At 43.0% G+C, this 18,779-nt stretch overlaps 1 protein-coding gene and 1 pseudogene across 2 annotated transcripts in view; one reads left to right on the forward strand and one right to left on the reverse strand.

Moving 5' to 3' along the window:
- The window catches only part of THSD4 (thrombospondin type 1 domain containing 4), a 563,564-nt gene that overhangs the window by 80,604 nt on the left and 464,181 nt on the right, over positions 1 to 18,779 (forward strand). Inside the window, exons 4-5 of the mRNA XM_081158486.1 lie at positions 2,642 to 3,089; positions 18,570 to 18,672. Coding sequence (XP_081014612.1) covers positions 2,642 to 3,089; positions 18,570 to 18,672 — 551 coding nt within the window. The remainder of the gene's footprint in view (positions 1 to 2,641; positions 3,090 to 18,569; positions 18,673 to 18,779) is intronic.
- LOC308563035 (cytochrome c oxidase subunit 7C, mitochondrial pseudogene) lies at positions 3,332 to 3,523 on the reverse strand (annotated as a pseudogene). The gene has a single exon. The product of its transcript is annotated as a cytochrome c oxidase subunit 7C, mitochondrial pseudogene (transcript).

Here is an 18,779-nt window from a genome sequence, read left to right on the forward strand (position 1 = left end):
TTTAGTCTGGTTCTCAGAATTAGCTGGTCATTTATTTACAAATGATCGTCTTTCTGGTGGTGTTGCTGTTTGTGGGTTTTGAATGGTTCTCCCACTTAGGAATAGCCTCCCACAAGGCAGTGTGAAAACAAAAATGTACATGTGCACATGTGCACATGCCCCCTCAGGAGTGATGGGCAGTCTTTGAAAAGATGCTATCCAAGTCCTCAGTCAGCAGCAGGTCCTCTGCCTCCTCTGCTCCCCAGAGTGAGATCCAGTTAGTCTTTCTTCAGCAGCTCTCACTGGGTGAGCTGACACAGTGCAGTCTCGCCTAGGTCAGCAGATTTTTGTAAAAATGTCACAAACTCAGGGTTTTTAAAAAAAATTATATCTATATTTATTCATTAAACATGATACATTTTGATGTTGAATTTTCACCTTTTTGTTTGGAATTTTAATTCTCTCCTATGACTTTGTTTCTCAAAGCTCTGGGTCTGTGGACCAGCAGCACCAGCAGCATTTGGGAGCTTGTTGGAAATGGAGAACCTTAGGCCCTGCCCTGGACCTCCTGAATCAGAGCCTGTCTCTTAACAAGATCCCTTGGTATTTCCTGTGCACACTCATGTTTGAGAACCTCTGCTGCCTTTCTGTTACCCTCAGCTGGGGGTCTCCGCCCAGTATTTACTTCGAGGCTAGAATTTTTAGTAGGCTTTCAGATCTTTAAAAAAAAGACACACACACACACAGAGAAATTCTCTCCTTTGTCTTTGCATGATGTCATTCATTTTACCTGGCCTGCCACAAGAAAGAAAAAGGCAAATTACATTCAAGTTATACATATTTTAAGACTAACTTCTTAATTGCATCTCTTAAAGCAGCATGCTGGATCTCCTTCCTTAATAGAGTCCCAAGTGTTGCCAAGATTAATTGAGAAATGCCTAAAGGCAAAATAAGCCCTGTAGTGTAGTTTAATTCAAAACTATATCAGCTAAGAATGAAGGTGCAATTAGTGATAAAGATGTTAATAATTAGTTGTGGTCTGTTAAATTTTATATTCAATGGTTATGTACAGTAAAGAAAGAATTTCCTCATAAGGGCAGAAATTAACGTTTCACCTTGATTGCTATTTTAATGTCCTTATTTTAATGGGGCCATCTTGTAGAAACCCTTGGGCACATTTCCAGTTTTATGTAAACGTAGAATTAATTATTATGGAAGCATATAATTTTAGAGCTGGAATGACCTTCGCAGTCATTTAATCCAGTTCAGTCATTTTACAAATAAGTAAGAGTTATATGACTTAAGTCCTTCCACAGAATATTGGAACCTGTGCTTCCCAAATCTCAGACCAGTGGCAGTGAAACCTTCTCAGATCCCACCAGTCAAAAGTCCTTTATCTTTCCCTAGCCAGTGTGGCTCAGTTGGTTGAGCATAGTCCCATGCACCGAAAGGTCGCCAGTTCGATTCCCGGTCAGGGCACATACCCAGGTTGCAGGTCCAGTCCCTGGTCGGGTTGCATATGGAAGGCAACTGATTGGTGTTTCTCTCTCTCTCTCTCTCCTGCCCCTTCCTCTCTCTCTAACATAAATAAAAATATATTAAAAGAAAGATGTGCTTCCTCTTGCCTCAGAATTCCCAATGCATTGTTTTTGCAATGCCTCCAAGGCCTTTATCCTGCCCTGCATTATGTTTAGTTGCTTTTATTTGTAAGGTTGAGGTCTTGGGAACCATGTTTGATTCACTTTTGTATTTCCTACCAGTCCTATATTATGCAAATAGTTCTGTAGTCAATTTACATGCAGTGGTGTGCTGGAGCTGTTTTTTTTCCCCCTCACTAGAGCTGATTGTGTCTTCACAATGGCAGCTTGAAATTGGCCATGGTGGGAGTACTTGTACTATGGAAATGAAAAAAATGCTTTTCCCCACTTGGAATGCCAGTTGTCAAACACTTCCAAACACACCACTATTTACATGATTTTCCTAAGGTCTCACAAAGCAGCAGGTCTCCATAAATTCGTACCGATGTGAAGATGACCGTCAACTCAGTGTTCAGCGTGGGTTCCCTCCAGAGTGAGGGAGTAGTCAGTTGCTCAACCTTGTCTGATTTCTTCAGGGTTTAAGTCTGACTCAGCGCATGTCAGGCTTAGGACTGCGTTAGAATTTTGTTGCTTAGCTAAGTTCTGGTTTCCTAGAAAAGCTATCTGGGCATGGATGGTAATGGAAACAGGGTCTGAAATACCAGGCATAGTTGAGTGACAAAAACCCCACAAACCACTATCAGAAAAGAAATGAATGGGAAGTTACTATGGCTGAAATTACAATTATATCTTTATACTTCTCAAAAAACCTTCAGTATATCCCTACAACCTATAAAACCCAAACTCCCTGACACAAGTCATGTACTGACCACAGCTCATCATCCTAACCTCATTTTCAACCACTTACAACACCCACAGTTGATTCCCACCTTCCAGCCTCTGTAGAGCCTGTGCCAGCCCCCATGACACCCCCTTCTCCTGGAATGTACCCCCCTGTTCCACCACAGGCTCTCTCCCAGGCTTCTGTTCCTACCCAGTCCCTCTACTATGGACCAGAGCTTCTGGGTGAATGTGACAATTCTCATGACTATTCATCTCTTCTTCTCTTGTGTGTCTCTCCATAGGAGCAAGACTCGAGGTCCCATCGGCCCTGGCAAGTATGGCTATGGGAAGGCCCCGTACATTTTACCACTGCAGACGGACTCCGCGCACTCGCCACAGAGGCTTCGGAGGCAGAGGCCCTCGTCCCGGCATTCCAAGTCCCAGGGGGCATCAGGTCCTAGCTATGGCTATAGCCTTCCAGCCCACCGGGCCCCCCATCATGGACCTCTGTACCAGAGTGACAGTGGCCCTCATTCCGGACTGCAGGCCTCAGAGGCCTCCATCTACCAGCTGCCTTTGACCCATGACCAAGACTTCCCTGCAGCTTCAGGTTTCTTGCACAGCCCAGAAACAAACAGCAACCATGGTATGGGGGCCCACAGGGCAGCCCCCAGCTTCTCCCAGCCAGCCCGGTCTGCAGCAATCTCCTGCATTGGGGCCTATCGCCAGTACAAGCTGTGCAACACCAACGTGAGTACACTGCTCAGCTGGGCCTGGGACGGCCGCGGCTCTTACCTTCCTGTTGGGTGGCAGTGAACATGTGGAAAACAAGAAGACAAGGTTTTCTAGGCCATGCTTTTGTATTTATAATTTTTTTTTTGGAGGCAGGAGTGCAGAAAGGAGGAAAAAATAAATGAAAGGGAAAACATTGCTTTGGGAAGAAGAGAAATCCATTAATTAATTACCTGTTTCATGGATTAACTAAAATATCCTTATTTCTGAAGAATTTGGTGCCTTACTAGAAAAATATGTGTGGCAAATCCCGATCCAAAGTACGTAATCATCATAACTAGTTACCACCACTTGTTTTCCACTGAAAATTGCAAATTCTTCCCTGGGGCCTCCTGGTAGTGGCTCCTATGGACCACAGAGGTTGTGAACCTACAGATACTCTGTCCCAACATAGTGCTGTTAGAAGCCATGCGAAAGGTGCAGAGACCAAAGGCCAAGGAAATGGTATCATACCAAGTCCTTTTTTTACGACCTTGTTCCCCTGTGCGCTAGGCCATGTTTTTCAGTTTTTAAATCTTCCTTCCTTCTCATTTCTCTCCATTATTCCCCCCTAGTAACTTCTTGAATCACTTATTGACAATCTATTGCTCATATCAAACAACAATATAACTATTGCTGCATATCAAATAACTTTCAGATTCCCAGCGGCTTTACTTCATGTCAGCAATATTCTTTGCTCAGGAATCTGTGGGTCAAGTGCAGTTTGGCTAATTTAGGGCAGCCGGTGGTGGCTCGAAATAAGTGGGAGTTTTGGATGTTTGTCTAGCCTAGGTATCATCCAATAAGTCTCCTGGAGGCTGCTTGCTCTTCCAGGCACACACACTTTAGATATGAATCTTGAGAAAGTCTGGTAGTGAGGCACTTGCTGAAGATTCCACAACTAATGAATAGCAAAGGAAATTATAAATGGAAACTACATAATATGACCAAATGTGTTTTTAAAAAAGTAATATCAGTTTAAATACTATATATGAAAGAGAAAGGAATAAAGAATGTGTAAAGGTTAAATTTCCAAGTTGCTATATTTTTTATTAATAATTTAATCTGCTTTAATACTCTGTTATGGGGTAACAGGACAGCTGTTATATATTAGCTTTAATTTTCTCATTAAAAATATATTTCCTGCTTTAGAGTCCATAGAAATGACTTAATTTGTGATTTTAATAATTCCTCTGAATGCCTGGATTGCTTTTTAGCTTGTTCTTCCACTAAGAATTATTAATTTTTGTAAAGCAGTGATTTTTTCTAAAGCCATTACTAATCAATCAACCAGTAAGTCTTAATAGGGCATCAGTGCTGTCTTGTAACAGAGTTGCCGTGAGGATCATAAATCAAAAAGAAATACTAGTGCCTGTGATTGGACATGGTCCTTGTTCTTGAATATCCATTGCAATCCTTTTAAAATGAAATGAATTAATTTCCAATGCAGAACACATTCTGCCATTGACTAGTCTGTTTCTTAATTTTGAAAGCCAAGTAAATCATAAAGAGAAAGGAAAAGGGAGAGGGCATTTGGCATGTATGTGGACCTGATATCTACAAAGCATTTCTTTCATTTAACCTACATTTTTTAAAGCCATGTACTTCTTGCCAGACCTATGCTGCCAATAGCAGGGCTGTCTCTTCCCATGTATCAGCCATGGCTTCTCTAGGTTCTGAGGTAACTCCACTACTGAGGAGATTGAATTGCAATGAATCTTCAAAAATTCTTGTGAATTCATGGTATCTGCTGTCATTTTAGAAATAGGCAAACCAATGTCTCAAACCTAGGACAAAAAGTAATAATAATAAAATATTGACAAAGGATCATGCAGGTTTAATTGCCTTCTCTGCTGTAACATTTTGCACAAGGTCCTCCTAAGTGCTCCCTGTCATGCCAAGCCACATTCTACTTGCTCTTATTGAGTAAGCATTCCTTAGAGGTCCTAGTACTGCATATCTTCTTTTTATTTATTTATTTATTTTAAAAACTATATCTTTATTGATTTCAGAGAGAGGAAAGGAGAGGGAGAGAGAGAGATAGAAACATCAATGATGAGAGAGTCACTGATCGAGCCCGCAACCGGGCATGTGCCCTGACCGGGAATCGAACCCCGATTGCCTGGATCCTAGGTCGACACTCACCCGCTGAGCCACGCCCGGCAGGGCTGCATATCTTCTTTTTATAAGCCAATGGCTTCTTGTGACTTGGGCATATCCTGTGAACACTTTAATTTTTTTAAATTATTTTTAAAATCATTTCTATTTTTCAATTACAGTTGGCATACAGTATATTAGTTTCAGGTGTACACCCCAGTGATTAGAAATTATATAACTTACTAAGTGATCACCCCGCTATATCTCTTACACATCTGACACCATACAGAGTTATTAGAATATTCCCTATGCTGTACTTTACATCCTCATGACTATTCTATAACAACCAATTTATACTTCTTAATCCCTTCACCTTTTTCACCCATTCCCCCAGCACCTCTGCCTCTGGCAACTATCAAAATGTTCTCTGTATCTATGAGTCTGTTTCTGTTCTGCTTGTTTATTTTGTGTTTTATATTCAATTGTTGATAGATATGTATTGCCATTTTATTGTTCATATTTTTTATCTTTTTTTTCTTCTTCTTAAAGAAGACCCTTTAACATTTCATGTAATACTGGTTTGAGGGTGATGGACTCCTTTATCATTTTCTTGTCTGGGAAGCTGTTTATATATCCTTTGATTCTAAATGATAGCTTTGCTGGGTAGAGTAGTTAATCTTGGTTGTAGGTGCTTGCTTTTCATCACTTTGAATATTTCTTGCTGTTCCCTTCTGGTCTCAAAGTTCCTGTTGAGATATCAGCTGGAAGTCTTATGGGAGCTCCCTCGTAGGTAACTGTTTTTCTCTTGCTGCTTTTCAGATTCTCTCTTTGTCTTTAACTTTCTTTTGCATTTTATAATTAAAATGTGTCTTGGTGTGGGCCTCTTTGGGTTTATCTTGTTTGGGACTCTGTGCTTCCTGGACTTGTATGTCTATTTCCTTCACTAGGTTAGAGAAGTTTTCTGTCATTATTTTTTCAAATAGGTTTTCAATTTTTTTCTCTCTCTTCTCCTCCTGGCATCCCCATGATTTGAATGTTGGTATGCTTGAAGGTGTCTCAGAGGCTCCTTACATTATCTTCATTATTTTGGGATTCTTTTTTTCTTTTTGTTGTTCTAATTGGGTGTTTTTTGCTTCCTATATTTCAAATTGCTGATTTGATTCTCAGTTTCATCTACTTTCCTGTTGATTGCCTGTACATTATTCTTCAGTTCAGTAGTGTATCCTTCATTTCCAACTGGTTCTTTTTTATGGTTTCTTTGTACTTTTTCATGCTGTTGAAGTTCTCACTAAAGTTTCTTGAAGTACTAAGTTCCTTAAGCATCCTTGTAACTGTTGTTTTGAACTCTGTATCTGGTAGTTTTCTTGCCTCTATTTCATTTAATTATTTTTCTGGAGATTTCTCCTGTGCTTTCATTTGGGACCTATTTCTTTGTCTCTGCATTTTGGCTGCCTTATGTTTTGTTCTGTGTATTAGATAGACTTGCTACATCTCCCAGATTTGCTAGAATAGTCTTGTGTAGTAGGTGTCCTGTAGGGCCCAGTTTCTCAGCCTCCCCAGTCACCCGAGCTGGGCCCTCCAGGTGCGCCCCTGTGGGGGCTGTGTGCACTGTCCTGTTGTAGTTGAGCCTTGATTACTACTGGCAACACTGGGAGGGATTGACCCCCAGGCCAATCAGCTGAGAGGATCAGCTGCAAGTACTGTGTAGGAGCTGCTGTGCAGGAATTGACCCTATGGAACAGAACTTGCTTCAGTGGGGCTTTGGTGCTCACCAAGTCCACCCCTTGAATGTGTCACTTCTGGAGGTGGTAGGGTTGAAATCTGGCATGTCTGAAGGTGTCCACTAGGTGCACTGGCTCTGGGGCCTCCCAGGAGGTGCAAGGTCAGCCACTGCCTGTGCCCTGCCTGGCGCCACCCAGCACGAGCTACAGAACGATCTGCAGATGGCTGCTTCTTGTGCTGGGCTAGGAGGTGCCCAGGGGAGGCTAAGCTGTGAACCAAGGCAGGCTGCTGCTAGTGCTGCTAGTACTCCATACTTAGCAGAAGGTATGGGGTATGCAGAGGCCAGATGCTACTTGTTTGACAGACTTTAGGAAAATCCGAAGCATGAGGCAAGAGAGGCGATTTGTATGGAAAAGCCACTGGAAATAGCTTGGGTGCGCCCACAAGTTGCGTCTGGCGGGGTCTCAGGGACTCACCAGAGCAGGGCAAACAGTGTGAGCCATATTGATGGAGACTAAGCATGGTGCCTGTCTGCCGGTTCTGTGGTTGAGGGTGGGTCTCAGCAAAGGAGCAATGGCCTCTGACAGTACTTTTGTTTGGCAGAAAGCTGTCCCCCCCGCTCCTGATGCCAGACAGTTCATTTCCTCCCTGCATGTCCCTGGTGCTTTTCAAGCTGCTGCCCCGGCACTGGAGCTCAGAGGGAGTGAGTCTGAGTAAGTCGGTGTGCTGGTCCTTTAACAGGAACTGCCTGGGACTCCAACAGCCCTCTGTCTCGCTCAGTTATAATCCCTACTGGTTTTTACAGCCAGAAGTTATAGGGACTTCTTTTTCTGGTTCTGGAACCCTGGCCTTGGCAGTCTGGTGTGGGGCTGGGACTCCTTGCTCCTCGGGGGGGACCTCTGCAGCTGAGCTATCCCTCCCAATTTTAAACTGCCACACATGGGTGTGGGATGCCCATTCTGCATCTCAGCCCCTCCTACCAATCTTGATGTGGATTCTTCTTTATATCCCTAGTTGTAGGACTTCTGTTCAGCTATATTTCAGGAGGTTCTGAATGATGTTGCTCTGTAGTTTAGCTGTAATTTTGATGTGGTTATGGGAGGATTTGAATACCGCATTCATCTACATTGCCATCTTGACTGGAAGTTCTATACCCTATGAACACTTTAAAAGTCTCTGTGTTAGGGATCTCCAAAACCACTCCTAGGTTTGATGATTTGCCAGGAGGACTTGCAGGGCTCAGTATGTAGTCGTACACACAGCTATGATTTATTATAACAAAACGATACAGAGAAAAATCAGAGAGAAAGGCGCATGGGGCCAAGTCCAGAGGAAAGCAGGCACCAGCTTCCAAGAGTCCTCTCCCTATGGAGTCTCAGGACACACTTAAGTCCTTAGCACTGAGTTATGACAACATGTGTGGAATGTTGTTGGTCAGGGAAGCTTGTCAGCGACTCCATGCCCAAAGTTTTTATTGGGGCCTGGTCATGAAGGGTGCCCTCTGCCTGCCACATACTAAAATTCGAGTCCAAAAGGAAAGTAGATGTTTAGCACAGATTATGGTCTGGACATAAGGATACCGCAGACCTTATCACTAAGGGAGTGGTGGAAACCCTTTCAACATCCAAGTTTCCAGACCCCAGCCAAGGGCCACCCTTGCAAGCAGACCTTTCCAAGGAGAGCAGTCTCAGTCCTGCTGTGTTAAGTCTCACTTGCACACTCTCCATGTGGACCCACGTGCTTTCAGCATCTTAGTACCAGTGACCTTATGTAGATGTTTACATATCCTCCCCCATGTCCAACATGAAGAGATGATAGGAATTCCCAAATTATGCAAATCTTCCTATTCGAAGAGGGAAAAGTTGAAAGGGCAATATTATGAAAAATTATACTAATCTAAAAAGAAATGTAGGTTATCACTTATGTCTTCTCCAAAGATTAAAAAATCATGCATTTAGAGTTCTTTCCCTGTTATTATCTGGGAGAAGAAAAAGAAGGGTAAGTAGGCCAGGGAAGGTTGGAAATATCCACTAGTTTCAGAACTCATCCCTGAACCTAAGTTCCCAGTATATCCCACCCCAGTTCTAATGTAATATCCCCTTTCTAAGACTACCCACTCCCACAGCAGAGGGCTGAGCTCTGAGATGTATGGTAATGCACACATGAGGGGTTGCCTGAATTAGGGGAAATGGTTTTGATGACTTCCATATGTCAGAGCAGTGTTTCATCACTGGTCACACCCTTTGGTCCAATGGCAGGGAAGGTGCCACCTGCAGTTATTTTTAAGTCATTGCTCCTGGTGCTGGAGCACTTTAGTAAGGGGAAGAACTCAGAGCACAGAGCAGCAGGCCTCAGGGTTGCAAAAGACTCTACTGAGGCTGGAGCAATTGAATTGGGCTTCCAAGGATAGCCAAAAAGAGAGAGAAAAGAGCATTTGGCGGGGGGTGGGGGGGGAGCAGCTTAGTCAAAGACAAGAAGACAGGATTATGTCAGAATCTCAGGGGCTGCCATGCCTGCCTGGGGGTAGGGACCCTCCTTCCTGTGATTTTAACTAATCACAGTCTAAATGGGGAATTTATTGTTTAATATCTGGGAATACAGAAATATCATACAGCCTTGCTTGACTTCCATACATGAGATAGATGAGTGAGAAACTTTTTTAAACATAGTGAAAAGTCACAAGGCAATTTTCAACAACTGGTTAAATTGAAAGTTAGACCTGCAAGGGATAGTGGGTTTGGGAGCAAAGCTGAGCTGGATGCAAACCTGAGCTACAACATCAGAGAGCTGAGTTTCCTCCAGCAAGTAAGGTAATTCTCTGAGGACCATGCGTAAAGTGGTGATGATATTACCTACTCCAGGGGCTTGATGCAAGGTTCAGGTCAGGCCATGTGTCTGTGGAACTTGCCATGGTGCGGACACATTGCTAAGTATACCATTTGGACTTGGATAAGTGAATGTGGCTTACTGCCTCTCTGTAGATAGGAGTGGAGTAAGCTCTTTCCATATCTGAACAGCTTCCAATTCCTAAGTGCTGAGTCACAAAATTGTGGATGAAGTGGTCAGACTTGGTCAGTGCCCCTTTGTTCTCTGGATTAGCTGTGGTTGAGAGTCCTATCCCTTTGCCCATCAATAAAACAAGATTGCTGAGAGCCCCAACATTTCAGCTGTGATGTAGTTTCAATGTAATCAGCCTTGAGTCATGTTTAAAGTGAGGAAAGTAAAACTATAGATAGCTTCATGCCAGTGAATTCTTTATACCCTTGAATGTGCATATTAAATATTAAGCCCTACCTTATAATGCCATGTGGAATTTTAAACATTCTAGGGTGTCTTTAGAATTGCTAGATTCATATAAGGTGTCCTCTATGAAATACTGCCAAATCAATAATAAATGCAGCACTAATAATCAATAATAGAATGTCATCTTTAAAGGTAAGAAAAGTTTTTTATTTTCTTGCCTTCATTGTGTATGAGGAAGCTGAGGTGACACACTCCAGCATAAATAGAGGATCTGTGGTCTTTTCAAGTAGCCATCAGTCTTTGCCACCCACCTCTCTGGGTGGCTAACTGTGCGGGTTCTGGGTCAGAGTCCACATGCACAGCACTGACATTGACTGAGTCGGGTCAGGGCTTAGCTGTGGGTCAGGGACACCGAGACTAGGGTAAGCTCTGTCCCTAAGGGGCTAGAGTCCAATGGGAGAGAGTCTCAGAATGAAGTGGTAACAAGTGCACAGCGCAGGCACTGCCACACATGCCCATGGGCACTTTGAAATCTCCAGACAGTGGAGATTCACCCGGTTTCCCTGGAGTCATCGAAGGCCTTCCTGGAGAAGTGAAGGCTGTCCTGGTGAGGGGAGAGTTTTCTAGGGAGAAGGAGTGACAGGGACCTAGAGTCCCTTTACACTCCCATCATGGCCAAGGAGCAAGAAGGGGGCCTGGGGGGACCTCTCAGGGGAACCAGATATTTGTTCACTGAGCGGGGTTCACCTGCAGTTGTGTCTCCAGCGGGGAAGGGTAACACAGGGTGGCATGCGTGGTTTATCCACAGCCCTGCACTTCCTCAGCTCTGGCGAAAAATGACAAGTACTCAAGGACTCGAGTAAACAGATATTTCTTCTTCATGGAAGCTCTTAGGAGGCCAAAACTTGGGAACAAAAGAACTAGAGTCTTTATAGGGGTGAAACTGGGGAAGGAGAAAACCAAACTGCAATTGCTCTGGTGCCTCAGGGGATACAATTAAATTAAAATTCTTTTCTATTAGCTGTTTCTGGGGTTTTGTGTTATTATTTGCTAAATACATGAGCAGACCAGGACACTGCTGGAGGTGGTGCTTTCCCCTCCTTCTCTGGAGCACTGCTTTCTCCTGGGGAGGGACTGACACTCTGGCTGCTGGAGGAGGGAGGTGTTAAGTGCAAGGCGGGGACAAGGTTGTAAGTTTTTAAGGAGCTTCATTACCAAAGGAATTTACTCAGAGTGCTCTTAACTTATGAGAGGAAATCCCCTGGGGCTAAAAGCAGGGATGTACAAGCAGGGATGTTCAAACAGGGATTTGATGAGTTCTGGTATCAGTGTTTCTCCGGTAAATTTCCCTGGGGTGGAACTGGCTTCTGACAATGGATTTATCTGTGTGGAGCTGTTTCTGCCTCACAGTACCTGAAAATTAAGGGAAGATGTTGGACAAATTTCTAGTGTAGTTCAGCATACTCTGTTCGGACAGATTCTCATTCTGCCCCATATCTAGTGTGACATTGAATGGAAGAGGAGCTGACACTTCCTGACTGCAGTTTTAAGGGGAAACTTAGCAAGTGGGCCAGGTCAGAATTCAGTGCAATTCTGTAAGGTGCAAAACTTGCCAGGAACTGTGGGGCCAGTCAGTGGATGGACAGGACTCTAAATTCCAGTTCAGTGTAACTTTCTCTTACCATGAGCTTATCATCAACCTCCTTACCTGGGAAATCTATGCTAGTGTTAATGCTCTTTAGAAAATTCTGCTTTCCGTCTTCCGAAACCCTTGGAATTTTCCACAGAAAGTTTTATAATTGATTTCTTCATATTCTGTCAGTAACCTTGCATATACCTGTGTGAACTATATATGAATATATAGATATTAAGTATATTTATTAAATATTAAATGGAAATATTCACAAATATTTCATACGTATGAACTATATATGTATGAATCACACACGCCTACATATGAATTGTTTGCAATTGTCACTTTTCATGATTACAAAATGTACAAATAGTAAGAAATGTAACAGTGGTTGCCCGGGCCGGTGCAGCTCAGTTGGCTGGAGCATCATCCCACACACCAAAAGGTGGTGGGTTCGATTTCAGGTCAGGGCAGATACGTAAGTTGTGGGTTCCTGGTTGGGGCACATGCAGGAGGCAACTGATTGATGTTTCTCTCTTACATCGGTGTTTCTCTTTCTCTCTACCTTCCTGTCTCTTGAAAAAAAAAAAAGTAACAGTAGAGAGAAGTGTGTCCTAGTCCCTCTCCCCAGATGCGGTCACAGTCATGTTTAACGTTTAGTTTTTAATGGTCATTCTCCCCATAACTCTAGCATGCTTGCTTCTTGATATATCAACTTCGCATTTTCTCTGTTGACTCCTCACTCTGAAAGGTGAAGAAATCACCCCCTTCCACTCTGCTGATCTCTGCTAGCCACATTTTAATATAGTATATTGACAATTTTTATTTCCTCAATTTACCGGCATTAGGACCAGTTAACTCCTTGTATTGCAAGATTAGAAATTTAGTACCCAAATAATTAGTTAAATTCTTCTCATTGAATTACTTACAGGGGTGTGCAAAAATAGGTTTACAGTTGTGAATGACATTCTTTTGAGTTAGTAAAGCTGTTGTAATAATCATAACCTGTGTGTCTTTTTCCATACGAACAACTGTAAACCTAATTTTGTCCGCCCCTTGTTTTGCTTTATGCATTTTCTCACTTTGATCTGTGAATCCCTCGAAGGAGACAGTTATGAGGGATCCTCCTCTGTATCCTCAAGCCGCAACACGTGGCACATGGCAGGAGCACAGTGACTACTTTTGAAGGAATTTCACACCCTGCCCTAGCAGATAGCAGAGGGAAGGAAACCAGCCTTATTCATGTGATCCCTGAAGTAGCCACTAGGAAATTTATGCTCCTTGGCAAAGTAAGAGTTTTGAATGTTTTAAAAGTTTGCAACTTGCCACATACTTACTGGTTAGTTAGAAAAAAGGTGTTTTCTTTTAGACCTCTCTTTTAGGCATAGAAATATATTAATATTCTAACAAGGGAGAAATAAGCCCTTCTGGGATAGGCCTAGATTTTTATAGGCATGTGTCCAGAGTACTTAAAAATACAGGGTTCTCCTGGGTGAATGGGTAGGCTTAGCCACATTGCCACCCTTTGGATCTGTGATGTATGCACTGAATGAGAGGGAAACACCTTTCTCTAGGACAGTGAATGTCAACCCTTTTCATCTCATGGCACATATAAGCTAATCACTAAAATTCTGTGGCACACCAAAAAATATATTTTTTGATGATCTGACAAAAAATAGGTATAATTTGGATTCATTTTCACTGGACAGCTATTGTTGTGTTAGCTGGTTTCATTTTTTAATTTGACAACCTAAGGGAAAAGAGGTCAGTGTCTCTGACTAAACAGTCAGGTATTACATGTTTTAAAAATTCTTGTGACACACAGGTTGAAAATCACTGCTTTAGGAGAACATTATGAACAGGAATGGGGAAAAGAAGTGTTTGAAAACTAAGAAAACCTTAGTTTTTTTGCTTATTTTTAAAATCCAAAGACTTGAGCCAACTCTTGGACAAACCAATTCTCTGCCTGTGAGAGGCATGCTGGAAGGGGTGGGGTGGCAGATGGGGTTTTGCAAGGTTGAGTTTGTTCCAAGTAGCTTGAGAAAGCAGACAGTAAACATATTTGAAAAATGTGCTGGATTACTTCTAGGAAAGGTTGGTCTATGGTTATATTATTCTATAGCTAGAAAACAAAGGTTGCTCCGAACACCTACGTTTCAGGCACTTACAGCTGCTGGAACTGGTGGCTTCATCTGTGATGTCTACTTAGATTCCGATTCAGCTAACGTTTACTGAACATTGCTACCAGTTAGAAACTTGAACGTATTACTAATCTAATTCTCACGGAATGCCTGGGAGGTGGGAGTGGGAGAGTAATTTAGATTTAGAGAAGCAAATTGCTTTGCCCAAGGTCACAGCCACTTTGTCATGGCAGTGTAGGGATATTTTCTGGGTTTCTTTTTTTTAGATTTCCTTATTGTGGTGATGTTAAACACATATGTTGCTATGGTAGCTGGTCTTTGGATTGAATCCAGAGCAATGCAGAGGATAAAAAAAGTGCATATTTGACCCAGGCACACTTTAAGGTCATGTTCCCTGGTGCCACTTTCATTGTGGATGATGATCTTTAGTCTCCTGGGGAACTGAAAGTAATTAATTACCGAAAAGTAACTGTGTGATCACCAACAGTGGCCTCTTGAGCAGTGAAGTTAGGTACAGGCCGTTGTCATCTCTGATTAACCAAGGTCACTGGAAACATAGCCCCAGTTTCCATAACACTCCTTGTGACTCATAGCAACCCCAGGCAGATGTCTAGATGGAACTTTGGATAGGGCCTGAAGGGCTTTATAAGGATTCAGCTTATTATATTAAAGTGCATCTTTCTTCCTCTTCCCATAAGAGACCAGTAGAAACATCCTTCCCTCTTTGGGCGGAAGGGACTCATTTGAGGGAACTTATCTCCCAGGGGACATCACTTGGCTCTGAAGCTCCAGTCTTTTCTGGCTCAATTCTGAGTGAACCTGATCTCTATTAACATGACTTTTTCCCTGCCTCAGTTTTCTGGCCTGAAAATCCCAAGAATCTGTGTCCATGGAAGGGATCCGCTGTCTGCAGAAAATCTGCCCAAAGCTAGCTCACAGTGTAATATAGAAACAGTTCCTGATAAGGTGAGGGTGACTCAGTCTATGGCATCAGGAAACAACCCACTTAAACCATAGCTAATGTAAAATGACCTGTAACCTGGAAGTATTAACTTCAGAGAGCTGTAAACTGAGAGGAGATCATGTACTGTTAGTGGTGTAACAAGAAAAACAAATCTAATCTACAAAAGAGACCCGAAACAGAATTTCCCTAGCCCAGCTCGGTTTTCATGCTCCACTCACAGCTTCCAGCTCCTGCACCTGGGGCCACTTCGCCATACCTCAGAGGCTGAATCTGACCTTGGCCTCTAGGACCTCTCCTGACAGCATTCAAGGCCCTCTTGTCTGAGATCCATTGCTTATTAACTTTGTTGTCCATACAGTCCCAAGGGCCATGATGACATAATGGTTACTAGCATGTGTTCGAGACCCAAAGTGCCTGGGTTCAGATTCTGACTCCACCACTTATTAGCCCTATGACCTTGGGCAGCTCATTTAGCTTTTTGTTGTCTTGGCTTCCTCATCTGAAAAATGGGCATAATGGTTGCCATGAGGATTAAATGAGCTAATATACATAAATCACATGGTGGAATGTCTGGCATTTAGTAAGTGCTCAATAAAAGTTACCTGCTCTTAATATCATCACCACCACCACTGTCGTCATTACCCCAGGCTTCTGCTTCCTCACTGGTACCGTAATTCTGCCTCAGTAACTCACTTGCACATCTGGACCCTGTGAGCCTTGCATTTCTCTGACCAGGCCCCTCTCCTTCCCAGGAAGTAGTGCCCTGCTTCTGACTGGCAGCTTGCCTGGCCTCATGTGGGTCCCTGCTCAGGGTCACACACAGGGCCATGCTCATCTGCCAGGGCACCTTCCTTGCTACTTCCTGCTGTACCTTCCCATGCTAACTGCTAGTTGGATAGTCAATTTTGGGGCTTGGCTGCCTTCTGGCAACTTTAGGTGACCCCCCTTCTGTGGATCCGATGCCATCTCAGTTCTGCCTCGGGAGGTAACTGGGTCATGCTCAGATATAAAGAACTTGTTGATGACCAGGGACAGGGGATCCTGAATGACCCATCTATCACAAGTGACTGGTTGGCTTTAGCTGCCTATGGATGTAATAATTACACCAGGCAGTATTGGGACATTAAAACACACCATGAGGTTATAAACTGAAAGCACATGCAAAGTGTCTAAAGGCCAAATTTATTTGGGAGAGCTCAACACTGATAAATTTTTATTACATAAGTATTACATATTTATTGCAGAAAGATTAGACAATACAAATGAACCAAAAGTTAATTGTGAGGAGAAAATGTCTATAACCCACCTTCCAGAGGTAACACTTTTAACCTCTTTCTCTCTCTCTTTACACACACCCCACATAATCATTTTAACACTTTTTTTACTTAATGGATTGTGTATAGACATTTATATTATCAAATACTGAGCAATTCACAATGATTCTGAAGGTGCATGGGCTTACCATCTGGCCTATTTACACTATTTTGCTGATGGAGAAAAAGGGATTAAACTGACTGGCTAAGTTTTTGTGGTCTACAGTTTCCAGTTCTGGTAATTGCCACCAGGTTAATTAAGGGTGGCTTCTGGCTGGGCATGGTGGCAGAGCAGCTTGGCTTTATGTAGGTGTGGTTATTTGAGGAACAGGATGTTTAGCCCACTTGTTCTAGTCTGGTTCCCTTAGAAAACCTGCCACCCAGCACCTGATCTATAGTTTTTTATTATAGCCAGGGTGGGTGACAGTGCTCTGGGCTCTGTCTCTATGTCACTGTGGGGCCTGGCAAAGTATGCCGCTTCTCCAGGCCTCAGTTTCCTTATCAGTAAATCAAAGGGGTTGGATTTGATTCTCATAGCTCGACCACTCTGTGATTATTAAGGAATTTGGAATGAGATTGAGGTTTGGGTGTGGCTGTGCAGTCTGGTGCCAGGCTGGCTGCACCAGAGTCACTGAGAGAGCAATTCCAGCATCTATTCTTATGCCCTCTTCCTCACCCCCATGGGGTGAGGCCCAAGAATCTGTATTTTTAACAAATGCCTTGCAATTGTTTCCTGTTGCAAGGATGGTGCCTTTTCCCAGTTCTCCCAACTGATCACATCCTAGTTGAATTCTGGTTCTGGCCAAAGGGTTGTAAAAAGCATCTTAGCACCAAACCTTTTGTGGACACAGCTGGTGTTGCCAGAAGCCTCCACAGTTCTGGCTTTAGGGCCACTGGTAGCGTGACTTCCAGAGCCCTTTCTGGCCTGTCACCTTCTCACTGATGTCGGAGCTCAGCCTGCCCAGCCCTTTTTTCCCATCAGTTTCCATCACGTTCTACTTCACGTGGCTTCTTGCTTCATGTGGTTTGGCTCAGGCTGCATCAGGGTTGTACCAGCAGCCTCCCTGAATGTCCCTTATTGAGCAGGAGATGCTCTCCTCCTGCCTGGTTTCATTCCTCCCCCATTCCCTTGTCTTCCAGGAAAACTGGGGTTTCTGATATATACAGTAGATTTCTGTATAAATCCCTTCAGGACTTTGAGCTTTCCTATTAGTGGTTTATTCCAAAGACTTCTTCTATACAGTGTTTTAATATTTAAGAGGCCAGATTCCTTTCCTTTCTGATTATTAAAACACACACTCATACACACACCCTCCACACTTAAACAGAGTGTAGCTAGTTTTAAAACTGCTGGATTTGAATGAGGGATTCTGACCTTACTGTCTTATTTCATATTTATTTTATGTCACTGTTTGCTCTTTCTTATTTACAAATTTACAAATAAGTTTACAAATAAGAAATTTACAAATAAGAAAATTTACAAATAAGAAAGAAATAAGCCTTAGGGAGCTGGGTATTCTCTTTGACTAGTCTAGAGTATCAGAATCATCTGGATAATTAGATAAAATACAGATTTCTGGACCTCATCCCAGATTCATTGAAAAATAAGCCTTGGGGGAGGGATGCAGGAATTTGCATTTCTCAGGAGACCACTGGGTGATGCTAAAGGCTGGGAGGTCCATCATTTGGTAGTGGAGAGAATTTAGACCAGAATCTAGACAAAGTGGGGAGGACACTGAGATGCAGTCTGGTGGGGACCAGACAGCTTGGAGTTAAGTCCAGCCTCTGTCCTCACTGGCTGAGTGGCTCCTCCGTGCTTCAGTTTGCTCATCTGTGAGAAGTCTGCAAACTCATATCTACCTCATTGGTCGTTGTGAGGGTTAAATGAGTTAACATGTATAACATGTGCAAAGCAGTGCCTGCGCATAGTAAGGGCTCTCTCTGCACGTGTTTGCTGGAAATACTATCCCATTCACATGAATGGCATGACCAAAGTCAAAGATGGAAATGGATGACCTCTTTGGGGGAAGTGAGCAGACTGATTTGTCAGGAGTAGAAGGGGGGTTAGGTTAGCGGTTTTCAGATTATGGTGTGCAAAAACTTAACTTTGGGAGCTTGTTAAAAAATCTCATGTCCTTACAAAGATTTTGATTTAGTAAACTTAGAGTGAAGCCTGGGAATCTGTATTTTAAATTTTTGATGTAGGTCATCAGCAAATTTTCAGAAACCCTGATTTCGGTAGAGAAAGACTGGTATGTAAAGTTGGAGCTGTCTCCTGGGATTTGACTGGGGCTATGCAAAGATATATATGGACACTAATTGCATATTTACTATTTGCTTTATTAGGTGTGCCCAGAAAGCAGTAGAAGTATTCGGGAGGTGCAGTGTGCATCCTACAACAACAAGCCGTTCATGGGCCGCTTTTATGAATGGGAACCATTTGCAGAAGGTAAGAATACACCCAGCCCTGTCTATAGGAATTATTTTTGTCTGTTCTTTAACCCTGTTGCCTTTAGGTTGATGCTGGAGGAGTTGGTGATCCTGACCAGAGAGGCA

The sequence above is a fragment of the Miniopterus schreibersii genome (assembly GCF_964146895.1).
Source record: "Miniopterus schreibersii genome assembly, chromosome: 1".
Classification (NCBI taxonomy): domain Eukaryota; kingdom Metazoa; phylum Chordata; class Mammalia; order Chiroptera; family Miniopteridae; genus Miniopterus; species Miniopterus schreibersii.